Source organism: Hydractinia symbiolongicarpus, chromosome 6 (genome assembly GCF_029227915.1).
Source record: "Hydractinia symbiolongicarpus strain clone_291-10 chromosome 6, HSymV2.1, whole genome shotgun sequence".
Classification (NCBI taxonomy): domain Eukaryota; kingdom Metazoa; phylum Cnidaria; class Hydrozoa; order Anthoathecata; family Hydractiniidae; genus Hydractinia; species Hydractinia symbiolongicarpus.
Window position 1 is genome coordinate 13,120,650 of NC_079880.1, and position 21,430 is coordinate 13,142,079.

Here is a 21,430-nt window from a genome sequence, read left to right on the forward strand (position 1 = left end):
TACCTTGTATTTTATAACAAGACTGTCTATACAACTTTTGTTATTTCATCCATTTTTTTTATCAACTCCTTGTGTTTTCATTCGGTTTTAGAATTGCTCCTTTGGCTATTATGATTTCAGTTTTCTCGGCCCTTTCTTGCGTGTTTGGCGAACCGACCCTCATCGCCGCGTAGCTCAACAACCCCATGCGCGTTTGCCAAATTTTTTAATCTAGCAAATACAGCCAACTCTGCAGTGTACCCGCGTTTCGAGAGTTCGTATACACAAGAGGGAAGGGTATAGGAGTAGCTTCACCATTTCCTTTACCCCTTTATAGTCAAGACTCTACCCTTGTGCACATTTCATCGACTGAATGCACTGGACATACACGCTAGCTCGTTCGTTAGTCTAGTTTTCTATTCATCCAGATTACCCCTGGGTGCGCGTGTTCAACGTCTCCAGCACGGCCCCTCTGCCTTGTTTACATTCGCTACTTACCAAATGTACATACGTAATTTACCCGAGGCGCAGTGGTGCTCTCAACCAATTGAAATCTCACCATTACACGTTCCTTTCACCTACCAATTATATTTACCCATTAAATCACGTGACTTAGTCTTCTTTAGCAACAAGACAGCACATTTTTTTCCCGTTCCTTTTTCATCTTGTTAATAATCGCACGTGGTTTGTTATCAATACTAAACAAATCTGTTAAGCATGGCCAATAAACAAACCGAGAAAGAATTACTTTGAGGCAACCCTTTCGTTCTACACAGACCCTTCATAATGACCGACCGCTTACGCCAGGTCGGGTGGTTTTGATTCTATCATGGATCAATTTCACTACTCGAGGAGAACGCGTCAAAAGAAACAAGGCCTGTACGTTAGACGAAGCCCTTGTTTCTTAGGTCATCCCTTTCGTCGAATTCGCTATTTAGAATTCTCTTCGTCAAAATCGTCCTTAAAAACTTATTTTAAGACAGGTAAAATGTTGTCGCATAATGTTAATAACGAGGATTTTGACAAGACAGATGTACAGTAGACTCTCGATATAACGAACACCCAAGGGGAATGGAAAAAAGTTTGTTATATCGAGAGATCAGGAAAAATTTTCCCAAAATCTCTTAAATTTTTGTTCATTTAAAGAACTTGTATGAAAAACACTTTTGATTTATATTTCACTATAGAACACCGTCAAATATATGTAGAATTAACTAATGTTGAATAATCTTTATCAGCGTCCACGTAAGTGCTGACCGTGACGTCAATTTATGTATTTTGATTGGGTGTCCCTACTCTCCAGTCGAAGATTCGAAGTATCGTATGCAGAGAAAGGATGTTGTGTCTGGCTTCGAAGCATCTTTTTGGTTTCTACGCGAAACAAAAAAATTGCCGAATTTAAAATACTGAATGAAAGTTCTCTTTTACGTATTAAAACAAGGAAGAAATTTTTAACTCTTTCTAGTAATGAGTTTTTTGAAGAATAAACACGAAAGATTGCGTTTAATTGGTTTAAAGTTTACAGCTAAATATTTCGACGCATGAGTGAAAATTAAAAAGTGACAAAAAAAACACATAAAAATGTAGGGTGATTTCTAAGACTTTTCATTGGTCCAAAGGCGTGGATGTTTATTTTAAAGACGTCTTACACCATTTGGATAGCTTGAAAATTTTAAAGACAAGACTCTCTGCAAAGTGTTTGCTACGAAATCTTTTTTAGTAACCTTTTAAATAAACGCTACTGTCTTTAGTAATATGCAGAATGGCAATACTATGCACTGGAGTCTAAAAATATAAGCTATGACCATATTTTTGATAACCAACGAAATTGTATCGAATTGTATCGAAGTTGCAACCATGTATCAGCCGCAATGTATAGACTTGGCGCAGCTGTACGTTTAGGATTGGCAAAACCATCGTGTACGAGCAAAGCTGAGGAATGGTTACCAAGTCGTCAAAATGTCGCTCCAACAAAAATAAAAAAGTTGGACTTTTCACGTAAACACTTTGCACAACGAGGTAAGCAAAAAAACGCAAATAAAGATAAGTATAACCCTCTTGTCTTAATGCACTTAAAGCAATTAAATAAATAGTTTAAGGTTTGTGGACCCAAACATACCAGCCCTTAAGTGCAGACGTACAATGAAAAATGATGCTGTCTGTGAATACATTTCACAACATATTCAAATCTGATAATGAGGACGTGATATTTTTAGTAAAAGCAAGTTTTTAATCACCGCCATGTTTTCATTTCTTTAACAGTCAATAAGAAGAAGTTACAATTTCAATTTTTTTCTGACATGCGCTTTGTATTGCACATATATTTGGCGAGAATAAATGTTAACAGGAAGGAAGTTAAGTAATTAACAAAGTACTAAAATATTTTCTTTTAAAGCATGTTACAAACGTCCTCCTTAACATTTGGGAGCAGATCGTGTTGCTTCACCAATTGCTTTACCGGTGTCTGGATCAGCGCACCAACAAAAACCAGTGCTTGGATGACATTGCACTTTCTCGAATTTACCGTTCTCGTCGCATGATGCAACTCTCACTCCAATTAGTTTCTGTGATAATGTTAACATCTGATGTCTGGCCTTAAAACAGCCTATGAGATAAAAAGAAGAAGTCTTGAATTTTAAAATTACCATGGCTAAAATTGTGGATGATGATATGATTTACAATATTAAGTTAAATGTGGTGAACGTAATAAATTAGCATATGTACAATTTTTGAGTGATTGATGAATATCTATCTCTCGTTTCCGAACCAAGTGAAATAAATTCAATGCTGTGTATTTTGATTAGAATATATTACTCACGTGTCATGTCACAAGTCTTTGGCTGACTAAATCGCACTCTGGTACCAAGGACTTCTTTTCCCGATTGAGAGAAAACGCAAAAGCAGTAACCCTCTAGAAAAGTTTTTTTATCGAGTCAGTGTCAAATAAAATTCATATGGCGTAGATTGATAGTGGCAGAAGCAGCAGAACTTGAAAAAAGGCTTATTAAAGATCATAAATAAATTAGATCATAAATAAATTAGAAAATAAATATATTTTTTTCGTAATTTTTTCGTGACGTTTTTCTATAAGAACAAAAACGAGGGGAAAGTACATTTTATAAAGTCAATTTAAAGTTATAATTGTAAAAAGCGACATATACCTAAACCTTACCATGGCATTGCATTTGTTGGTAAGATCCATCTGTATTACATTTTGGGACAAAAGCACCGAGGGGTGGTCGACCATTGAACTTTTTTAACTCTGCATGGCAATCTCCGTAAACTCCTGTAAATAAAAAAATTAAATAAAACCCTAGATTGTTGTATTGCACTGTAAATAAGTATTATTAACAGTTAAAACATTATAGGAGCAAACTTACCACTTAAGCCGACACCTAGAATTGCTAAAGTAAAAATTGCAATCATGTTGGCACTTAATAGATTTATGTTCCGACTCATGACTCTCAACGCGTCCGTGCTTTTTATACTCAAACGCTTTTTTTCGTACTGAAGTTCAACTTGGTTGATAATCAGAAACGTGTTTTGTTAACTTCTCACAAAATTTGTTAGTATAATCATTGTATGCGAAGATTTGAACTGCAATTTTCATTTTGCTTTTAAATAAAATAAAGTTACCCCTTAATGGATTTTACATGGTATTTTTTCTATTTAGGAAGCTTCATTTCTTTATGAAACCACTCCAAACAAATAAAAATAAAAATTGTTACATCTTCGCACTGGTTAATAGCTATATTGCTAATGTAATGATATCCTGATACAACTTAATCCTGTAAAGTAACTATCCTGTTTTTCATAGTAAATCTTAGGTGGTCAGGCTAGTTTGGTTATAAGGAATTTTTTTAAAAAATAATCAGTCTTTTTGGACAAAAGAAGTGAGTAAATCTAAAATAGACATGAACCGAGAAACGCATACGAACTGTGTGCGGTTAATAGGATTTCCGGTTATTTTCCTTAACGAATAAATTGAAAAAACCTATAAAAAAGAGTTTTAAATTTGGTGAGATTTATATTAAAAACAAACTAATAAGTATGCTTCAGGTATCTCCGCTTCTGTTTTTACCAAGTATGCTAGCACAATAAAATTTAGTGTTTTCTTTTTTAATCAACAACACCTGCACAGGTGTATGTGTATATATACGCTCTCTTTCGCAGATATATAAATATGTATTTTGAGTGAGTTCAGCATTTTTTATGCAATTTCTCTCTGCAAAACAAATAAAATCTGTTTACATAATATTAATATACTGTTTGTAACATGCGGCCAACTGAGTAAATATTTTTGACATATAAAGCAGTCCATCAGAAAGAAGTTTAAAATAGAACATGTTACCAAAGATATGCATCAGAGCCTACCGGTCATTCTATATATGTTTATTGCAGTTACGATTAGAAAACTAACGAACGGCTTAAACTAAAATTATAATAAAATAAAGAGTTGTACGATAAAACATTTTCAAGTCTGACATAGGGAAATAATAACCTTTATAATCAATCCAGCAGGTTTAAAAAGAGAAGAAACTACAACTAAGCTATGTCTATTAAATAGATTATACTTATAGATTATACTTAGAAATTACACTTATAAATACTTATAGTTAGTATTGTGTCTTAAACGCGATAATGGCAAATTTATTGACCCACTTAGAGCTTTCATTTGGGATATAGCTCATATGTGATACATTCGTATCTTACAGATCTGTCCGTATATCCCTTCTAGCAAAACCTTAGGTAAAAGTCTAATTTAATTGTTCAAAAATAGTTCTTCAGGAGGGGTTACATTTAAATACCATTCAGCCAAACCCCGTTCGAGTTATCCCAAAGACTATAAAAGTGTGAATCGATCCTTTCTGCTTAACTTTCAAGATGAGAATAGAATTAATTTATTAGGCAGTTGTCTAGTAGCGCGGTTGTTAATCTTGCACGTCTTCCGTAGCTCAAATACGAGCTTTAAATGCACTAGATTGATAACACCGACAACAGTTATTTTAAAAACTGAAGAGGCTATCCTGGGTAAATAATAGCAGTAATAATAATAACTAGCTGTTTCCCGTGGAAGAATCCACTGTATTCCATTTAATTTATGTAGCAGATATATGTGCATCAAAAAACAAACAATACAGCAGTGCGCATCTTACATCTGCATTATTATATAAATGTCCAAAAAAATTGAAGGTGTCCAACAACTGCAGTGTATATGTGACATTTAAAATCTAAATCTACTAAAATTACTGCTCTGACCATCTGACAAATGCGAAAATTATTCGGAAAAAAGTTTTTAAAAGCATTTCAGCATACATCTCACCCATAAAATTTAAATCACTCAAAACGCCACATATATACAAAAAAGCTGATCAATGTCAAACACAAATCTCTCTCATTGTATATGTTAAAATCAGTTAGTTTATTGCAAACCCTGCCAAAGGTTGACACAAAATGTGAAAAATAAACAATAAATTTTGCCTAAGTAGAAATTTTTATCTAAGGTGTTAAAAAGGGATTTGCAAGGATAAATTATAATGCAATAAAACATTTGATATATTGCATACGGTCCTTCCTCACCAAACTTTAGACAAAATGCCAACAAAATAACGGTGTTTAAATCTAAAATTAATAAAGTCCTTTTAGCAATTTGCATGCTGTTTTACCATCAATAAAGTAAACAAAATTTCAAATCTCACATAGTATTCTGTCCCAAATTTTCATAAAATATATATATAAGTCATAATGAGTCATGTTAAACAACAGCAATCAATCTGTATATAAGTTTATTTTATGTCAATTTTTGCACCAATTTTGCAACACAAAATACAAATTCTAAATAATACTAAAATCTCTTATTTTGGTCCTTCGCATACCGACGGTCTCCCACAAAAGTTTAATCAAAATGTAAAAAATGAGAGGTAACGACAAAATCAAAGTTTGCAAAATTTAATTATTTCGGTACATATATCTACTGCATATGCCCTCTAAAACAATATTTTAATCCAAAATGCCTAAGAAAGACAGTTTGCAACAAAAATCAGTTATTTCGATAATATTGCATACACTCTTTCCTCACAAAAGCTTCACAAACTGTAAAAAAAAGAATGGTTGTAGGGAGTGCTTCTGATTCAACAAAAAAAGTTTTTTTGACATATTGCATCTAGCCCTTACCCATTAAATCTTACACAAAATTTCCAAAACTATATACGATTTAGAACACATCAAATTTAAATCGAGAAGGATCAGTCATTTCGATATATTGCACGGAGTCCTCCCCAGTAAGAATTTATACAAAATATAGAAAAACAAAGCTTGCAAGGTGTAAAATTGAATTCTTCTTCTGTATATATATATATATGGTTCTTCCTCGCAAAATTAACATAAATGTCAAAAAGGTTCAGATATAACATCTAACACAACAAAAATCAGTTCTATCAGAATATTTCATGCCATTGTCTTCCACCAAATGTTCCCCTTAAAGTTTTACAGACACAGCCTGTAAATTAAAAACAACTAAGATCAGGCATTTTGGTCTATTTCATACCATTCTGTTCCAAATAACTTATAAAATGTAAAAATTGAGTGGTAAAACAGAAATTTGCAAAATTCCATTTTTTTATATGCATATATATTATATGCCTTCTACAACAATAAGTTAATTCAAAATGTCAAAAAGAAGAAAAAAATAGCTTACAAAGAGTAAAAAATTGAAATCAACAAAGTATATAGCTCTTTTGTTGTATTAAATATAAGCCATACGCACAAAAGTTTACACTAAATGTAAGAAAATGGTTGTGTTTAGTAATTCTAAATTAAGAAAAGTCAGTTCTTTTAGCATGCTGATTAAGGTTTTTGCCCACAAATTCTTACATGAAAATGTCAAAACCACAATTTGAAGCAAATTAAATTTACATTTTAAAAATAAGTAATTTCTGAACTTTATTTTCAGAATATTTGGAGGAAAAGAACTTCGCAAACCAAAAAAAACCAGGAAAATGTTTAAAATTTTCAGGGTTAATAACGTTTGATGGGTTTTGTGGGAATATATATAATGGGAATCTTTAGTTTAAAGCTAGCATTAGCTAGCTACAGCAGCTAATAGCTAGTCACTTAAATATAAACTGGAGACTTAGCTAGGTATAAAGAACATGGCTACATATACATATACATATACATACACATATACATATACATATATATATATATATATATATATATATATATATTCCTAGCTAGATAGCTAGCTAGTTGTTGGTGGTGGTTGGCTTTTTATGATGCTAGCTATAAAACATGTCTGGCAACAATAATATAATAAAAACTGAAAATAAAACATGAAAAAACCTTACAGAACCTTGCTATGATTAATTTATAAAACGATGCTCTTCTTCAAATGTTTTTTTAAAGATTTATTTTGAATGAAAGGGTAGAGAATACTCAAAAAGAACAGCCATCTTTTTCGTAAACACAATTTCCGTTTTATGCTAGGAACTTCATTTAACAGTCCGTATGCTTTGTGAATATCTAATACCGTTTCATATGTAGCGATATCTATATATATATATGCTAACATAGAGTTTTTTGGCATAAGGGTATATATATTTATATCGTTATTAGCAGCGGGTTATATATTTACAGCTTATGTGCGATTTCTATGAAGTACATCCCTAATCTTTTTAGTTAAATTTTAGCGTACAGCCACGTCATAGGAAAGTGACCCGTGATTTCCGTGTCGTGCACTCACAGTTTTACTCACGCAAGGGAATTAATATATAAGATAAAGTAATTTTTAAGTATCGAAAACTGAAAGCAGCATTTCTAATACTAAAGCCACCTGTTGATGTTACAGCAAACGCAAAATCATTTATCGATGCGACGCGTGATATGTTAGCCAAAGTAGCCGAATCAGGGACCTTCGACAAAAAAGTACCCTTGTTCATGGTTCTTTACGATTATTAACATGTTTAATGAATCGATAAGAAGATTTAGAAGAGCAATTAAACTTTTTAAGCTTTGCTACGTCAATAAACTAAAATTTCAATTATATTGAGATTAAGTTTTGGGTCCACGATGCAATTTTTTTCAACATACTGCATCGGCACTGTGGATTCTTTCATGCGCAATAAAGCAAAAATCTATATAAAGAGAAAATGGTGATTTTCTCTTCGAAGATGACATTGATACTCCTTTAATAGCAATTGATGAATATTGAAGTGGGGTTTGATCTTACTAATGATGATGATGCAACTGAAGTTCAAAATACTGGTTGTAGTTGTGAATGGTGTAATCAAGTCTAGAACCAGAAACACACGAGCCAAACACAACGAAGCTGCCTTTGCTGAAACAGAAGAGTAGTAAGACGGGACAGGAGTACCCACTGTATTTCAAAACGTTCCTTGAAAGAAACATGAAGTTTGGAACAAGGTCATTGAAGAAAAACAATCATAAAAAAAGCTATTATTATAGCTACCGTGTACCGTCCTAAATACGTGATTATCTAAACAAACAACCCTAGCGACGATCTTGCAACACCGCTTGTCACATAACTTCATGGTTTCAATTTCGATGCTAATGAAAGGTAATAACTTATCATTTTTATGCTTATTTCTTCGTCATCTAGAAATAATTCTTAGTAAGAAATGCTTTTCACAAATATTAAGGATGCAATTTTCAATTTGTGTCTTTTCTTTTGTGATTTTCCACCACTGTATCTTTCGTTATAACACTACAAGATTCGCCCTGCAGGAGAAGCCATATTTGTCATTTCCTTTGGGTAATCCAAATATCGTTTACTTCTGGAACTCACGCAGCCATATATAGAACAATTTGCCCCAAACATAACATTGCATTCAATCTCAACGTTTAAAGTATAGCACAGTAATGATGTAATGTTAACAAACGAATGTAGAATTTTGCCGCTCCGCTTAAAACTTTTAATTCGTGCATTCTAAAATAGACTGGGTAAGAGAAAATCCCGAAACACGACCTTGATACGGGGAGCAGAGCACGCTTGCTGCAATGCCCAGACTATGTCTTTCTTATGGCCACGTCTCGAACAACAATTTACAGACACACGAAAAAACCTGAGGCAGCGATTCATGCTGTTAACATAAACACAAGGAAAAGGAATTGTGCGGGCCGTCCTCGCAAAGGCGCTGACTGAGACAACAGAAAAATAGTTGCGTCACTATTAAAATTACGGAAAACCGAGAGAAAATTCTGTTCGACTGACATCCAGCGTGAAGCGTGTATTTCAACTAAAGACATAAAATAGAACTGTTAGAAGGTATTTACACAAAATGGGATACTCCATATGCACAATGTCAGCGTAAGGGACAATTGTCTAAAAAAGACTTGAGCGAACGGTTGAAGTTTGCGGTAATAGTTTACATCGGTAAACTATTACCGCCTACTTTTTGGAAGGAGGGAATCGCATTTTAGTTGGATGGTACATCGTGGGTACACAAAACTAATTCCAGTCAACTAGCGCGCAACCTGATTTCAAGGACTTGGAGAAAACATGGTGAAAGTTTAGGTCGTCATTGCACTGCGAAAGGAAAAAAAGAAGGCGTTGGAAGCAAAGTAGCAAGATTAGCGGTCGCAATCCGTTATGGAACTGGCACTATAAAATGCCATCAGTACACAGGAAATGTAAATGTTTAAATGTGCGTAACCTTCATCCGTGAGCATTTTCAAAATACGTGCGACAAATTGTCAAACCAAAGAGGTAAGTTATTTTTGCAAGAATAGGATCCATCACAAAACAGTGCCCTTGAACGTGCTGCAATGTATGATATAGGATGTAGATTATTTAAGACACCTGGTCCATCCTTAGACTGGAATCCAATAGAAAATGTGTTTCGTTTGGTCGGTAACCAAATGAAAATAGAGGCAATAGACACTGGGATCACAAAGGAAAGGTAAGAACAGTCCTGCAGAAGAGGAAAACGTACCATTGTGAACTTTCCAGCTGACGTGATAATCCGTACAATTAAGTCTAGGTGAAACGTCCGGATATGATAATCAAAAATAAAGGACTAAGAACAAAATATTAGCAGACACACCTTTTGTTTGTTTTGAAACTGCCCATTAGAGTTTTCTTGTTTTTTGGTGATGCTGTATTTTTGCATCAATTTCTGTTTTGCACATACCTTTAATATCACGTTTATATAAAAACATAACATATATTACAAAACGAATACAGGATAAATAGCTTTGTAAGTTTTGCAGAAACGGTTCACAGGCGTCAACCGTAGTTATATAAACAATTTAATATTTCTTTTATTATTATATTTTGCTGGTTCACAGGCGTGAACTGTTCTCTTTACAATCACAACTGAGAATCAGGTTTACAAAGCAACAGGGACAAGGTTTTACTTCTTTTGGGTTCATAATAGTCTTGACAAATTAAAAATGACAATGAGGTGACAAAACAGCAAGCTGAAATAATAATACTTGTCTAAAGACAGGTGGTTATGGCTATGTAGATGTTATATCCTCTAAAGATTCCGAAATAATCCAAAATCTTCCTTGTTGCAAGGATTTGGCAAATTATACGATGACCACTTTGACTAACAATAAAGTAACACAGTACACAGGAACAAAGAAGAACAAACTCCGAATACAACAGAAAGCATTAAACAACACAATGATAAAAACAGCTACAGTTTAGAGACAATAAAAACAAGCGATTCAGTGCATAAAATAAATAAAACTTATTAAAGTGAATAGACGATATTGCGATTAAAAATAAGTTTCCCGCGCACAATGCATTCTGGGATTGATTTGGTGATATGAAATCAAAACAAACGCTCTAGTTGATGAAAATGGCTGGTAGCTGGAGCTTTTCAAACTTTCATCATCAAAAAAAATAATGTTATGTTTGTGAAATGGGTGGAAATGATTTTTGTGCAGTATATGGTTGTTCTAACTGTAGAAGCAACAAAGATAAGTAAGTTTTTCGCACAGAAATGAAGCATTTTCGTAGCTAGATGACATTACCTTTGTGCTTTGTTGAAGTACGTACAACACGATCTAAATTATTTTGAATGCATAATTATATATCTTATTTGTTAATTTCAGGCTCATCGTGAAAGATCATGTGGGTATCCTGAGATGGCATAGTCCCAAAACGAAAGCTGACATGCGAATTTGGGGAAAGATGATGCAAAGAGGAGGAAACTTCAAAATATCTATGAGTACAAAGGTGTGCTCCAATCACTTCACTGCAGGATATTGTTCAGATGTGTGTCGAATACCGACTTTATATATGAAGGGATACGATCAGCAACTACCCAAAGAACGCCAAGGAGCAGTTAAACGAAGCAGTTCTATTGACTTTGAAACTCCTGTGAAAAAAAGATCACGACATGTCACTCGAAAATCAACCGATGAACCTCAAAATGATATCCTTTTTTCACCAACTCCGAAGGATCATGATTATGAGATAAGCGAGGTAGATATGACTTCTCCACATTCTAGAACTGTAGCTTTTGTCCAATGTAGAGGATGTAAAAACACAACGAAAAAATTGGTGAAAACTGAAAGACATAATTCAGAAAAGTATTATAAATGATCTTCAATATGAAATAACATTGAAATCAGAGTTAAAAAGCCGAAGTACCTTTGCAGTGTCGGATGTTAAAGAAAATGACGATTTGTTTAAATTTTATACCGGTCTACCAAACTATACTGTTTTCAAATGGCTCTACGATAAAATTCAATTCAAAGCAAAAAATCTCCAATATTATCGAGGAGTTGGGTCATTTCAACCAAAGCGACATCAGGTTCTGAAAAAAAAGAAAAGTGGCAAATCAAGACAAATGACCATTGAAAATGAACTTTTTATGACTTTGGTCCGCATTAGACTGGGGTTAACTGAAAAGGATTTGGCTTTTCGGTTCAGTATATCACAGGCGGCTACATCACAGATATTGGCAACTTGGATGTTTTGCGATCCTATCCTAAATGTTTTCAATCGTTTTCCAACATAGTTGGAATTATAGACTGCACTGAGGGCATAATTGAAAAACCATCTATTGCTAAAGGTCAAAGTCAAACGTACTCATCTTACAAATCGCGCAATACTTGGAAAAAACTGCTTTGCATCACTCATGCCGGTACTATATCATACATATCAAAGTCATATGGAGGCTCTGCATCTGATAGATTTATAGTTGAAACCAGTGGTATGTTAGACAAACTCGATTATGGTGATAATATTATGGCAGACAAAGGTTTCAATATCAGTGATCTCCTGATTAGCAGAGGGTCAAAATTAATAATCCTACCTTTTTTGAGAGACAAAGGGAAGTTTTCGAAAAGAAATTGTAGTAAGACATCACAAATCGCGAAGGCTCGTATTCATGTTGAAAGAGCTATTGCAAGAATCAAAGATTTCCGTATCATTCAAGGAGCTTTACCTTTGACTTTGAAGGACCAACTTGACAATATATTTGTTATTTGCTCAGCAATAACGAATTTAGGACCTGCACTTGTACCTTTATGATATTATGCGAATTATTATAAATCAATATTTTATTTTGTCTTTCTTTTAGTTGAAGATTCGGTTTGCTTAAAATGATGAGATCAATGTTGTGCCCTATTTGTACTGTAAAAATGTAAAATCGCCCATTCGCGTAACTTGATCCTCGCGAAATTTTTTAAATTTTCTATTCGCGAAAGTTTATCCCATAAAGAAAAACCTTTTTTGTTTTTTCTGCTTGTATAATGCCCCACACTTAATTTGGTCTTGCTCTTTGAAATTCGCGAAAGTTTGTCCATCCAAATTTTCAAAATTTATTCACTCGCGAAAATTTCTATGATGATGGATTTTAAATTTAAAGATTTCGCGAATTTTCTAACGCACGAAAGTTTATCCCGCGAAAGTTTATACCATTGAAGTATCCGCATGTCTGATGTAAACAAGTCATATGTAAACAAACTGATTTCGCGCATCAAAGTTGATTTTAGAATTTTGATCGAGTCGGCGCCCCTAAATAATATTCTTGCGATCCTTCTCAAACAAAAGAAAACAGCCTGATTCGTCTTAGTTTTGACTTTGTTTACATTTTTAACTGCATTGTTCTTCACTTTGTCTGCACCCATTTTGAATTTCGATGCAGTGATGCGATGTAGTCGAACCATTTCGAGTTTTCACTTTGAAGTAATGTTTCATTTTGAACCAATACAGCTTGATTTTTATTCATACAAACATTTTCTTTCAAAATTTGCACTTTTTCGTCAAAGTCAACATTTAACTGGTCAATTTCATCCACATGTTGTTTTATTGTTTTTGGAAATTCAATATGTTCGCTTGTTTTAATTTCGACAAAATTACATGGTTCAGTTTCTTGTCTTCCATCATCTTCACTGTGTTGGCGCATTAAAAGGACAATGCCACAATTACCACTAGTAGCAGAGGCTAACATGTTGCAATCGTCTTGTGACACTGTGATCGGTTCTCGGTGATGAGGCGCTCTTGGATCGAAGGAAGATCTTTCGTATTTTGGATTTACAGTAAATATGTTTTCAATCTTTGGCTTTTTTATCTCGATGTTATTAATCATATCCGGTTGATGCAGTTTTGTTTGCCTTTTCGTAGGTGCATGCCACATCTGTGGCTTTGATGTGCATGTCAGGTTTCTACCTTCACGTACCTCTCGTTCAATGTACCATAATAGGCAACCGACATGCTTGCAAACTCCTCCAACACTAAAAACAAAAAATAATAATACTGAAATGAATCTCCTGAAATCACCTAAAATTAGGAAATCACTTAAAATACACTGAAAACTTCACTCAAATGGTTATGTCAGACAGAAATACTTTTTCTGTGAACAGAATGAAGTCATCAAAATATAATTCACTCACCCTGCAACACAAGAACAATCAACACATATAACTTCAGCATTGTCTTTGTGCAAGCAAACCCAAACATTGTAATATTCATTGCTTAACTTCTGCTCTGGCAAGCATATACCTCGAACAAAACAATACCGAATATTATTACTGATATTGTGCGACATAACATTGTCGAAATGGTTAGATGCTAGTAAACTCTGTCCACCCTTGAATGCTTTCCCAGCATCATTTTTGTCTAAATATTCTTTTACGTCACCTTGTGTTGTATTTGGTAAATAAGATGGAGCCTTCATCCAGCCATCGATTAATGTCCGTGGATTTGGTAATTTAACAAGACCACCTTCAAGATGCAATTTCGATGATCGATCATTAAGAATTTCAGCCTGTTCTTCTTGGGGGTCCAGAAAAACTACAGGAAGTTGAAGATTATAAGCGGAATATGCATTCAAAACAAGTTGCTCCTTTCTACCAGATCGGTTAATTCCCCTATCTTGTAAAAAATCTTGTAACTGTGCTACTGTCCATTTACTAAAATTTTCTGCACCATACCAGGGTGAGTGGAAGGATATTTTTCTCCATGAAGAATTTTCTTTCTATAATTTACAACAGAGTCGCTGCTACTCTGGTGAAATCTACACCTGCAGTCCAAAATGAAACCACTTTCTCTAACAGTGCTTCCTTCTTTAAATTCGAGGTTCCTTTGCTGTTGTTGGTAAGTTTCAGGAACATTTTAAGGTCGACGATGCTCCACGTGCGAAATATTTCACTTTCCGAATCTTCTTTTAACCCCTTGTGGGAGAATCTTTCAATAATTTCATTAACTTTTGGAGACATTTTCTTTTCGTTTATAACTTTCTACTGATCAGATCAAAATGGCTCTTCTCGAAGAAGCGGCAGGAACGTTATCACCAAATCAATCCCAGAATGCATTGCGCGCGGGAAATTTATTTTTAATCGCAATATCGTCTATATCCTTTAACGGATAAATTTCAAAGGAATTCACTACAAATTCGTAGATAAGAAAAAGAAGGCAACGATCTGTGCACCAGAACTTGTGACTCTGGCAGTGGCTTTAAACGTGTTAATAGGCCCAACACAGATCATTGCTGCAATAGACCAGCCTAACAAAAGGACCAGCTTGTCGTAATTGAGGTTTTATGCTACTAAGGTCGAAAAATTAGCACAAATATAAATTGGCTCTTTTAAAAGGAACTCGGGTCAGCAGGATCGTCAATCCTGAAGGCCAAGTGAGCGAACTTGGTGTCCCTACGGGACTAGGGTAAAAAGTGGGATGGTCAACCCCAAAGACAAGACAAAACGTCAAGCCCCCTTCCTATGCTTCTTACATGGTCTCAAGAAAGAAAAAGGAGCGAGCAAACTCCACTTTCACGGTGGGTTGACCAATCAATGGTCAGCTGGGGTAAATTGCAACCGCTAGGAAAATTTCCTCCCCCAATTTACTTTGTAGCAGAAAAGAATGCTAACTTCTACTAAAGAACAGTATGTAAGCTGAGCGATTGTTAAAGGTTGCCTCCGACGTTATAACAAGTTCATCTTAACCGAAAGAAACCATTAAAACATTATAGAAAAAAGTATTATTTAATGATTTACTTACAATATAAAAGCACAAACACGATTTACTTATTCCATGTTTTCATAAAACCTTGTGCTTCGACCGCCATTATTGCAGCATTAAAAACACGCTTTAAAATCTTGAAAAAAACACAGGATACCTCCTGACGTCACAAGAGCCAAAACAACACGGTCTTGCAGCATGAAAACGACGAAGCGAGATTTCTATATGAAATTAATTATTAAGAAGTTGTTTCGCTATCACAATTCTAATTAGCTTTAAAAATATTTTCTTTTTCATTTTGTAAACATGTTTTTTAATTGGGCGTCCCTACTCTCCAGTGGAGGATTCGAAGTATCGTATGTAGAGAAAGGATGTTGTGTGGGTAAAGGGATGACCTAAGAAACAAGGGCTTCATCAGACGCACAGGCCTTGTTTCTTATATCGCTTTCTGCTCGGGTAGTAAAATTGATCCGTGATAGAATCAAAACAACCCGACCTGGCGTAAGCGGTCAGTCATTACGAAGGGTTTGTTAATAACGAAAAATAATACTTTAATAATACTTTCTCGATTTTTTGTTGACCATGCTTAACAGATTTGGTTAGTGATTGATAACAAACCACGAGAGATTATTAGCGAGGTGAAAAAGGAAAGGGAAAAAAATGTGCTGTCTTGTTGCTAAAGAAGATAAGTCACGTGATTTTATGGGTAAATATAATTGGTAGATGAAAGGCACCTGTAATTGCCATTCGGGAAGAAAACGAGCCTTCATTACCCCTGCCGAAAGGCCCTGTAGAGAGGATATTTTGGAAAACTCAATTAAATACTCACGAATGACATAATTTTGTTTTACTTTTTATTTTATGTAATTTGTACATATTATTTTTTTAATTTTTTTAATTAAGTTAAAATACATTTTCGGCATAATGGAAAACCCATGTTAACTCATTTTCAGGAACTACACGCCCTTCCATATATCCTGTGTTTACCCCGTCAGGCTCTGGATAAGCATCACGAATTTTTGTCACTGCACATGACGGGATGACCCTTCGCACAGATTTGCCAAGTCTGCTGTGAACCCACCACGTGAACTGTCGGTAAGCAGCATAGCAATATGGTCTAAAAGAAAAATGTTAACCTAAAATATTAAACTTATGAGAGAATGAAAATTACAAAGTGCACGCACAATGATAAACTCGACCAGTTAAGTCTTAAAATTTAAATTCTAGAGGTTTTGCTCCTCTAAAGAATATGCTCATATAAAGGAACACAATTCTTCCTTTTTCCAAGGTAATTGGCACAAAAATTAAACAAACAAACAGACAGAGAGAGTAGGACAGGACTTCTGTAAAGGATACAAGGGTTTCGACTCATATTCCTGAACCAAGGTACCCAAAATGTCTAGCTGAGTCACCTAAAAAGAGGTCTGCGAACAGTCTTCAGCAGGAACTAGACATTTCTTTCATCCGTAACTTTTCATCTGTCGTACTCTGTACAATCTTGTGTGACTGGGGTAAGAAGTGGAGTCGTCACTCTTCAAAGATAGGACCTGGTACAGTCAAACCCCCTTGCTGGCGTAATTTTTTTTGTTTTTCGCTTTTATTTTGACTGGGGTAATAAGTGGAGTCGTCACTCTCCAAAGACAAGACTACAAAAAAATAATAATAAATAAAAAAAATAAAAAAAAGAATAGTCAAACTCCCTTGCTGACATAAGCCGGAAGTTGTGGTGCTGACTGCAATTTACCTAACCTCTTCAAAGAAAAGGATGCAAGGTTGTACACCATTAAGCAAGCCTTGTTTGCAAGGGACCACTGCTCTGTCGTTGCAATGAAACCACTTACCATGCACTTGGTTATAAGCAACAGTAGTGTAATGGCCATTGTTCAAATTTCCGGAGTGGTTAATTACAGCCCTTAAGTTGTAGTGCCTGCGACAAGAGACTTCACTGTCCAGAAAGAAAATAATTTACAAAGAGGTGGCAAACCACCGCGTGATAGGTATAGAAACGGTGCCCGGGTAAGATGTGACTGCAGAACAAACCTTAGACACAAGACCTTTGTTATAGGCAAAGTGCTTTAATTGCAGAACCAAAACTGCACTCTGCGACCTCTTTTTCAACTGTTGAAGTTTGGTAACTATTGCAGTAGTAACAGAAGTACGAGTTGACACCTGACAATTCTTCGCTCTCCAAAAAGTTATCTATTGAAGATTGTATAGTCGATGTCAATGGCAGTTGAAGAAATGGACTTACTTGCTCAGAGGTGCTAATATTATTACAAGCGCTGCAAGTAGTGCAGATTTTCACACGAGTGTTGAATAATCTACCAAAGAAAGGAAAGGCTAAGGACAACTCTGGTATGAGATACTCAAAAATCTCTAGGGCATCTTGCTGAGAGAACGGATTAAAAGCAGCATCCCTTGCATTAGAAACATGGCCTTTTAATGCATTTAGAAATGAAGAAATGTTCACTGGAACCTTGGAGGAGGATAGTTTGCCTAGAATACTTACAAAACTTTTACCTATCGGCATATTGGAATCATTTGCAGAGATGGCTGTGGCGACTGCGGGTAACACATAAAAACATTGCAAGATGGAATTGATGTAACATGTGTTGCCCAAATTTAGCAAGACGCTGTTGCTGCCTAGTGATTCTTGTGCAGGCAAGGTAGTGGAGCTCTTTGTTACGCCCTGGGGATTCGTGTCCTTAAAGCTAGTGGTCGAAGTTGCTTGGAACTTGGATGATTTCTTTGAAACAGTTGGTATTAATTGAGCGGCATGCTGTGGATCCCTACCAGGATGAATCCAAGACAAAGAATCTTGACATAGCCAGATGTAAAACGACGATCGCATAGATGACTCAGTAAGAGATTTCAGAGTGGAACGCACAGACATGTTAGAAAAGCCGAAGCGACGGAGGCAGATTCTAACTGTTTCGGAACAAAATCCTCTAGCTCCTACTTCAACAGCAAAGAAATGCACAGGCCGATTGTTTAATCTCATGACGGAACAAAGTGACGAGTATTTATCAACCTTAACTCCATGCCAAGTCTCCATGTTCTCTTCCCGCGGGCAAGTTAATTCAAGGATAATTACAGTTTTGGTCATGGCAGAAGTTAAAAGTATGTCCGGACGAAGTTGCGTTACAGCAAGATAAGGTGGTACTATTAAGGTTGAATCTAAGTCTGACAATAATCTCCAATCAGAGGCCAGGTGAAGGACACCTTGAATTTTGAACGCTTTTTGGTGGGAAGACGTTTACCAGCTGGAACAAAGGATATTTTATGACATCTAGATGGTTTTGCTGGCTCATAATCGGATAAGAACTTCTGAATGGCTGTCACTAACACACGTAGAATTCTATCGTGGCGATACGTGAATCTACCTTGTGAAAGGGCTAATTTACAAGCGCCTAAAATGTAGGACACGTTACAAGAGGGTTTTTTACATAGGGTGCAACTTTTGTCATTTTGAATTCTCCACTTGAGAAGATTTATAGGAGAAGGAAGCGTGTCATAGGTTGCGCCGATGCAAAACGAAGATAAACTTTGCGGCAGAGACAGTAGGTTCTTCCAAGAAAGATCGTATTTAATAAACGAGCACCATTTACTCCAGTTACCCTGGACATGAAGCTGAACGGCTCGAGCATAATAGATGTCTTCCTCATTGTCCTGCACAACATCTGATGAAAGTTTGCGGTAAGAATGGGTACCAATTGCTGGGACATTCTTATGGCTTACCAGTCCCAAGCCTGCTCTACCAAACTGGTGGAAACCAAGTATTTTCTTAAACTCGAGTTGACTCTCTGATGATTCTGTTTGATCTACGTTCCAGTGTCCAGCCTTTAAGTCTGGAGGAGAGTCTGAGACGAGAGGATCAGTCGAATCTTGGAGGAGAAGATGACCGCTGATCTTAGCAGATTTTAGTACAGAGGATAGACTTTTTAAAGGTAACGGGCATGGCGATAAAGCGGAATACAAACTTATGTTAGAAATAGAGTGATGGAGTCTCAGCCACTTTCTTATGAAGAAAGAAAACTTTTGTTCTAGTGAAACAATACGAGATATCGGAACTTTGTAAATTAAAAAAGGCCATCGTATTCGGAAAAATTAGAAGATGATGCAAAACCACACTTTGTGAATGCCTCTATGGGAAGACTTATCTATGAGTTTGACTTGCTCCACAGCGTTGACAATAACCTGTTGGACAACAGCTGAATCTGACAATGTTGAATTTATCGTCCGGCCAAGAAACTTAACTGGGTTTGCGTGAATAGATGGGATTGGTTCTTGCAGGACACAAAAAGGAGACTGATCTAAAACTTTTCCATTAGCTATAACAATTCTTCGTGATTTTGAAGGTCTAAAGCCAATTCCAGCCCAATGAAGGGCTGTTACACAACGATCCAACAAGTTTTGAGTTTGAGGGACACTTGAAGAAATTAAAAATATGTCATCCATAAAAGCCTTAACCGGAGGATGGTCTGAATCGCCAGGCGGAACACAACTTTTTAACTCTTCTTCGGCGCACACATATTCAATGATTACATTTATAGCTGCCAAAAATAGTATGATTGATAATGTACATCCAATAAAAATACCTCTAAAGTGTTGGTGCCAGCTGGATGAGGCTGTAAAAGAAAATGACTTGCTCCAGAGGCTGCCATAGGCGTCAATAAGCCTTATCCGAAGAGTCTGAAACACCATAGCGACGAAGGGCCATGAAAAAGAGTTTATGCGGTATAGTGGGATACGCATTCGCCACATCAAGCCATATTGCAGATAGTGCATTTTTTCTAGACTTGGCGTTTCTCAGAGCAGCCCAGACAAGAGACATATGCTCCCAGCAACCAGGAACTTTTTCCATACATCCTATACATATTTCTATAAACAGCGTGTTTTGACTGGAACAACATCTACTTACTTATTGGGAACGTCATTTCTTGGAGGAAGATATATCGATTCTCTATCATACATTCCAACCAAAGCAGTCCAGAGATTTCCTTTCCTTAAAACAATCGGGTCGAAATCTTTTTTGACTACAACCTCGAACCCAGGGCCTGTAGCGTTTTTTGATATGAGGATGAAACGCGTACGAGGCCCTGGTACAACAGACTGAAATTCGCCCAAAATTAAGCATGCAGAGAAACGTAATGTATGCGTGACGTTTTCGATCGAAGATGGTGTTCTAGTGGCGGGAGGGTACTTTAGCCAGCGCTACCTATAGCTACACTGTAAAATTACAGAGTAAATACAACCCTTAATGGCTTTCTAGTCATTTTGTGGTGTATGATACATATAGTATTGTATAGTGGAAACAATCCACTAACTATAGGTTTTTGTGATTTTCTGGGATAGCCACTTTAAATGTTTATTATTATTCTTATTTTAAATATTATTCTCGGATCCGGGCTGACGTCACACCGCTGAAGATTGGCCAATCTTCGCGCATGCGCGAGTAACTGCAGTGAAAACAAACGTTTTGCGCTAGCTGTGGAAAGCTTTTTTCACTGCAGTTTACTGTAAGAGAAGGTCTATGACACAATGAGTTACAACATTGAAGAAATAAGTGTCGAAGCGAAAACAAGATATTTTAATAAGCTAAAAATTGTTAATTTGGATACTTGTCCATACCAATTGCCAGCAGATGCTTGAATCAACGATCCTTCGAATTGGCCAAACTTGGAGTACCCTGAGGTTTATGATTACTTGGTAAACACCCCTGGCGTTTTTACAAGAGAAGCTATGAAGAGTCGAAAAAGTTTGGAAGCCCACAATCAATTTGTTAGTGGATGGGTTAGAACTGTGTTTTTCTTTAAGAAAGACAAAACATGGCCATATATTTTACTGAAGGCAGAAGTTATGCCTTCTCAAAGAGTAAATGAGGATCCTCACATACCCTGGATCATTGTGGACATAAAAAATGTTAATGTTCTTTCTGCCCACTGCACATGTATGGCTGGGCTTGGTGAGTCATGTAGTCACATAGGGGCTTTGTTATTTAAAATCGAGGCT

The 21,430-nt window shown here is 35.8% G+C and overlaps 3 protein-coding genes across 3 annotated transcripts; 1 reads left to right on the top strand and 2 right to left on the bottom strand.

The window, feature by feature from the left end:
- Positions 1 to 2,342: 2,342 nt before the first annotated feature.
- On the bottom strand, positions 2,343 to 4,654 carry LOC130648050 (uncharacterized). The gene is made up of 8 exons (XM_057454070.1): positions 4,590 to 4,654; positions 4,481 to 4,535; positions 4,354 to 4,411; positions 4,061 to 4,204; positions 3,360 to 3,497; positions 3,152 to 3,265; positions 2,798 to 2,890; positions 2,343 to 2,584 (listed from the first exon to the last, which is right to left on the bottom strand). Exons 1-8 carry the CDS (start codon positions 4,652 to 4,654, stop codon positions 2,394 to 2,396), a joined length of 858 nt encoding a protein of 285 aa, XP_057310053.1. The 3' UTR covers positions 2,343 to 2,393.
- A 6,214-nt stretch (positions 4,655 to 10,868) lies between these two features.
- On the top strand, positions 10,869 to 12,557 carry LOC130648051 (uncharacterized). The gene is made up of 5 exons (XM_057454071.1): positions 10,869 to 10,930; positions 11,062 to 11,489; positions 11,611 to 11,834; positions 11,885 to 12,475; positions 12,537 to 12,557. Exons 1-5 carry the CDS (start codon positions 10,869 to 10,871, stop codon positions 12,555 to 12,557), a joined length of 1,326 nt encoding a protein of 441 aa, XP_057310054.1.
- Positions 12,558 to 18,595: 6,038 nt separating this feature from the next.
- Positions 18,596 to 20,206, bottom strand: LOC130648052 (uncharacterized). Its single transcript, XM_057454072.1, has 2 exons — positions 19,545 to 20,206; positions 18,596 to 19,397 (listed from the first exon to the last, which is right to left on the bottom strand). Exons 1-2 carry the CDS (start codon positions 20,204 to 20,206, stop codon positions 18,596 to 18,598), a joined length of 1,464 nt encoding a protein of 487 aa, XP_057310055.1.
- Positions 20,207 to 21,430: the final 1,224 nt, after the last annotated feature.

Coding starts and splice junctions, on each gene's coding strand:
- LOC130648050 (XM_057454070.1), bottom strand. CDS start 4,654: ATGAAAGCTCTAAGTGGGTCAATAAATTTGCCATTATCGCGTTTAAGA. Junction 4,205..4,353: donor AAACATATATAGAATGACCG/GTAGGCTCTGAT, acceptor TTTGTTTTGCAG/AGAGAAATTGCATAAAAAAT. Junction 2,585..2,797: donor AAAGACTTGTGACATGACAC/GTGAGTAATATA, acceptor TTTATCTCATAG/GCTGTTTTAAGGCCAGACAT.
- LOC130648051 (XM_057454071.1), top strand. CDS start 10,869: ATGGGTGGAAATGATTTTTGTGCAGTATATGGTTGTTCTAACTGTAGA. Junction 11,490..11,610: donor TTTTGTCCAATGTAGAGGAT/GTAAAAACACAA, acceptor GTACCTTTGCAG/TGTCGGATGTTAAAGAAAAT. Junction 11,835..11,884: donor ATGAACTTTTTATGACTTTG/GTCCGCATTAGA, acceptor TTTTCGGTTCAG/TATATCACAGGCGGCTACAT.
- LOC130648052 (XM_057454072.1), bottom strand. CDS start 20,206: ATGCACTATCTGCAATATGGCTTGATGTGGCGAATGCGTATCCCACTA. Junction 19,398..19,544: donor AGAGGCATTCACAAAGTGTG/GTTTTGCATCAT, acceptor TTCTAACATAAG/TTTGTATTCCGCTTTATCGC.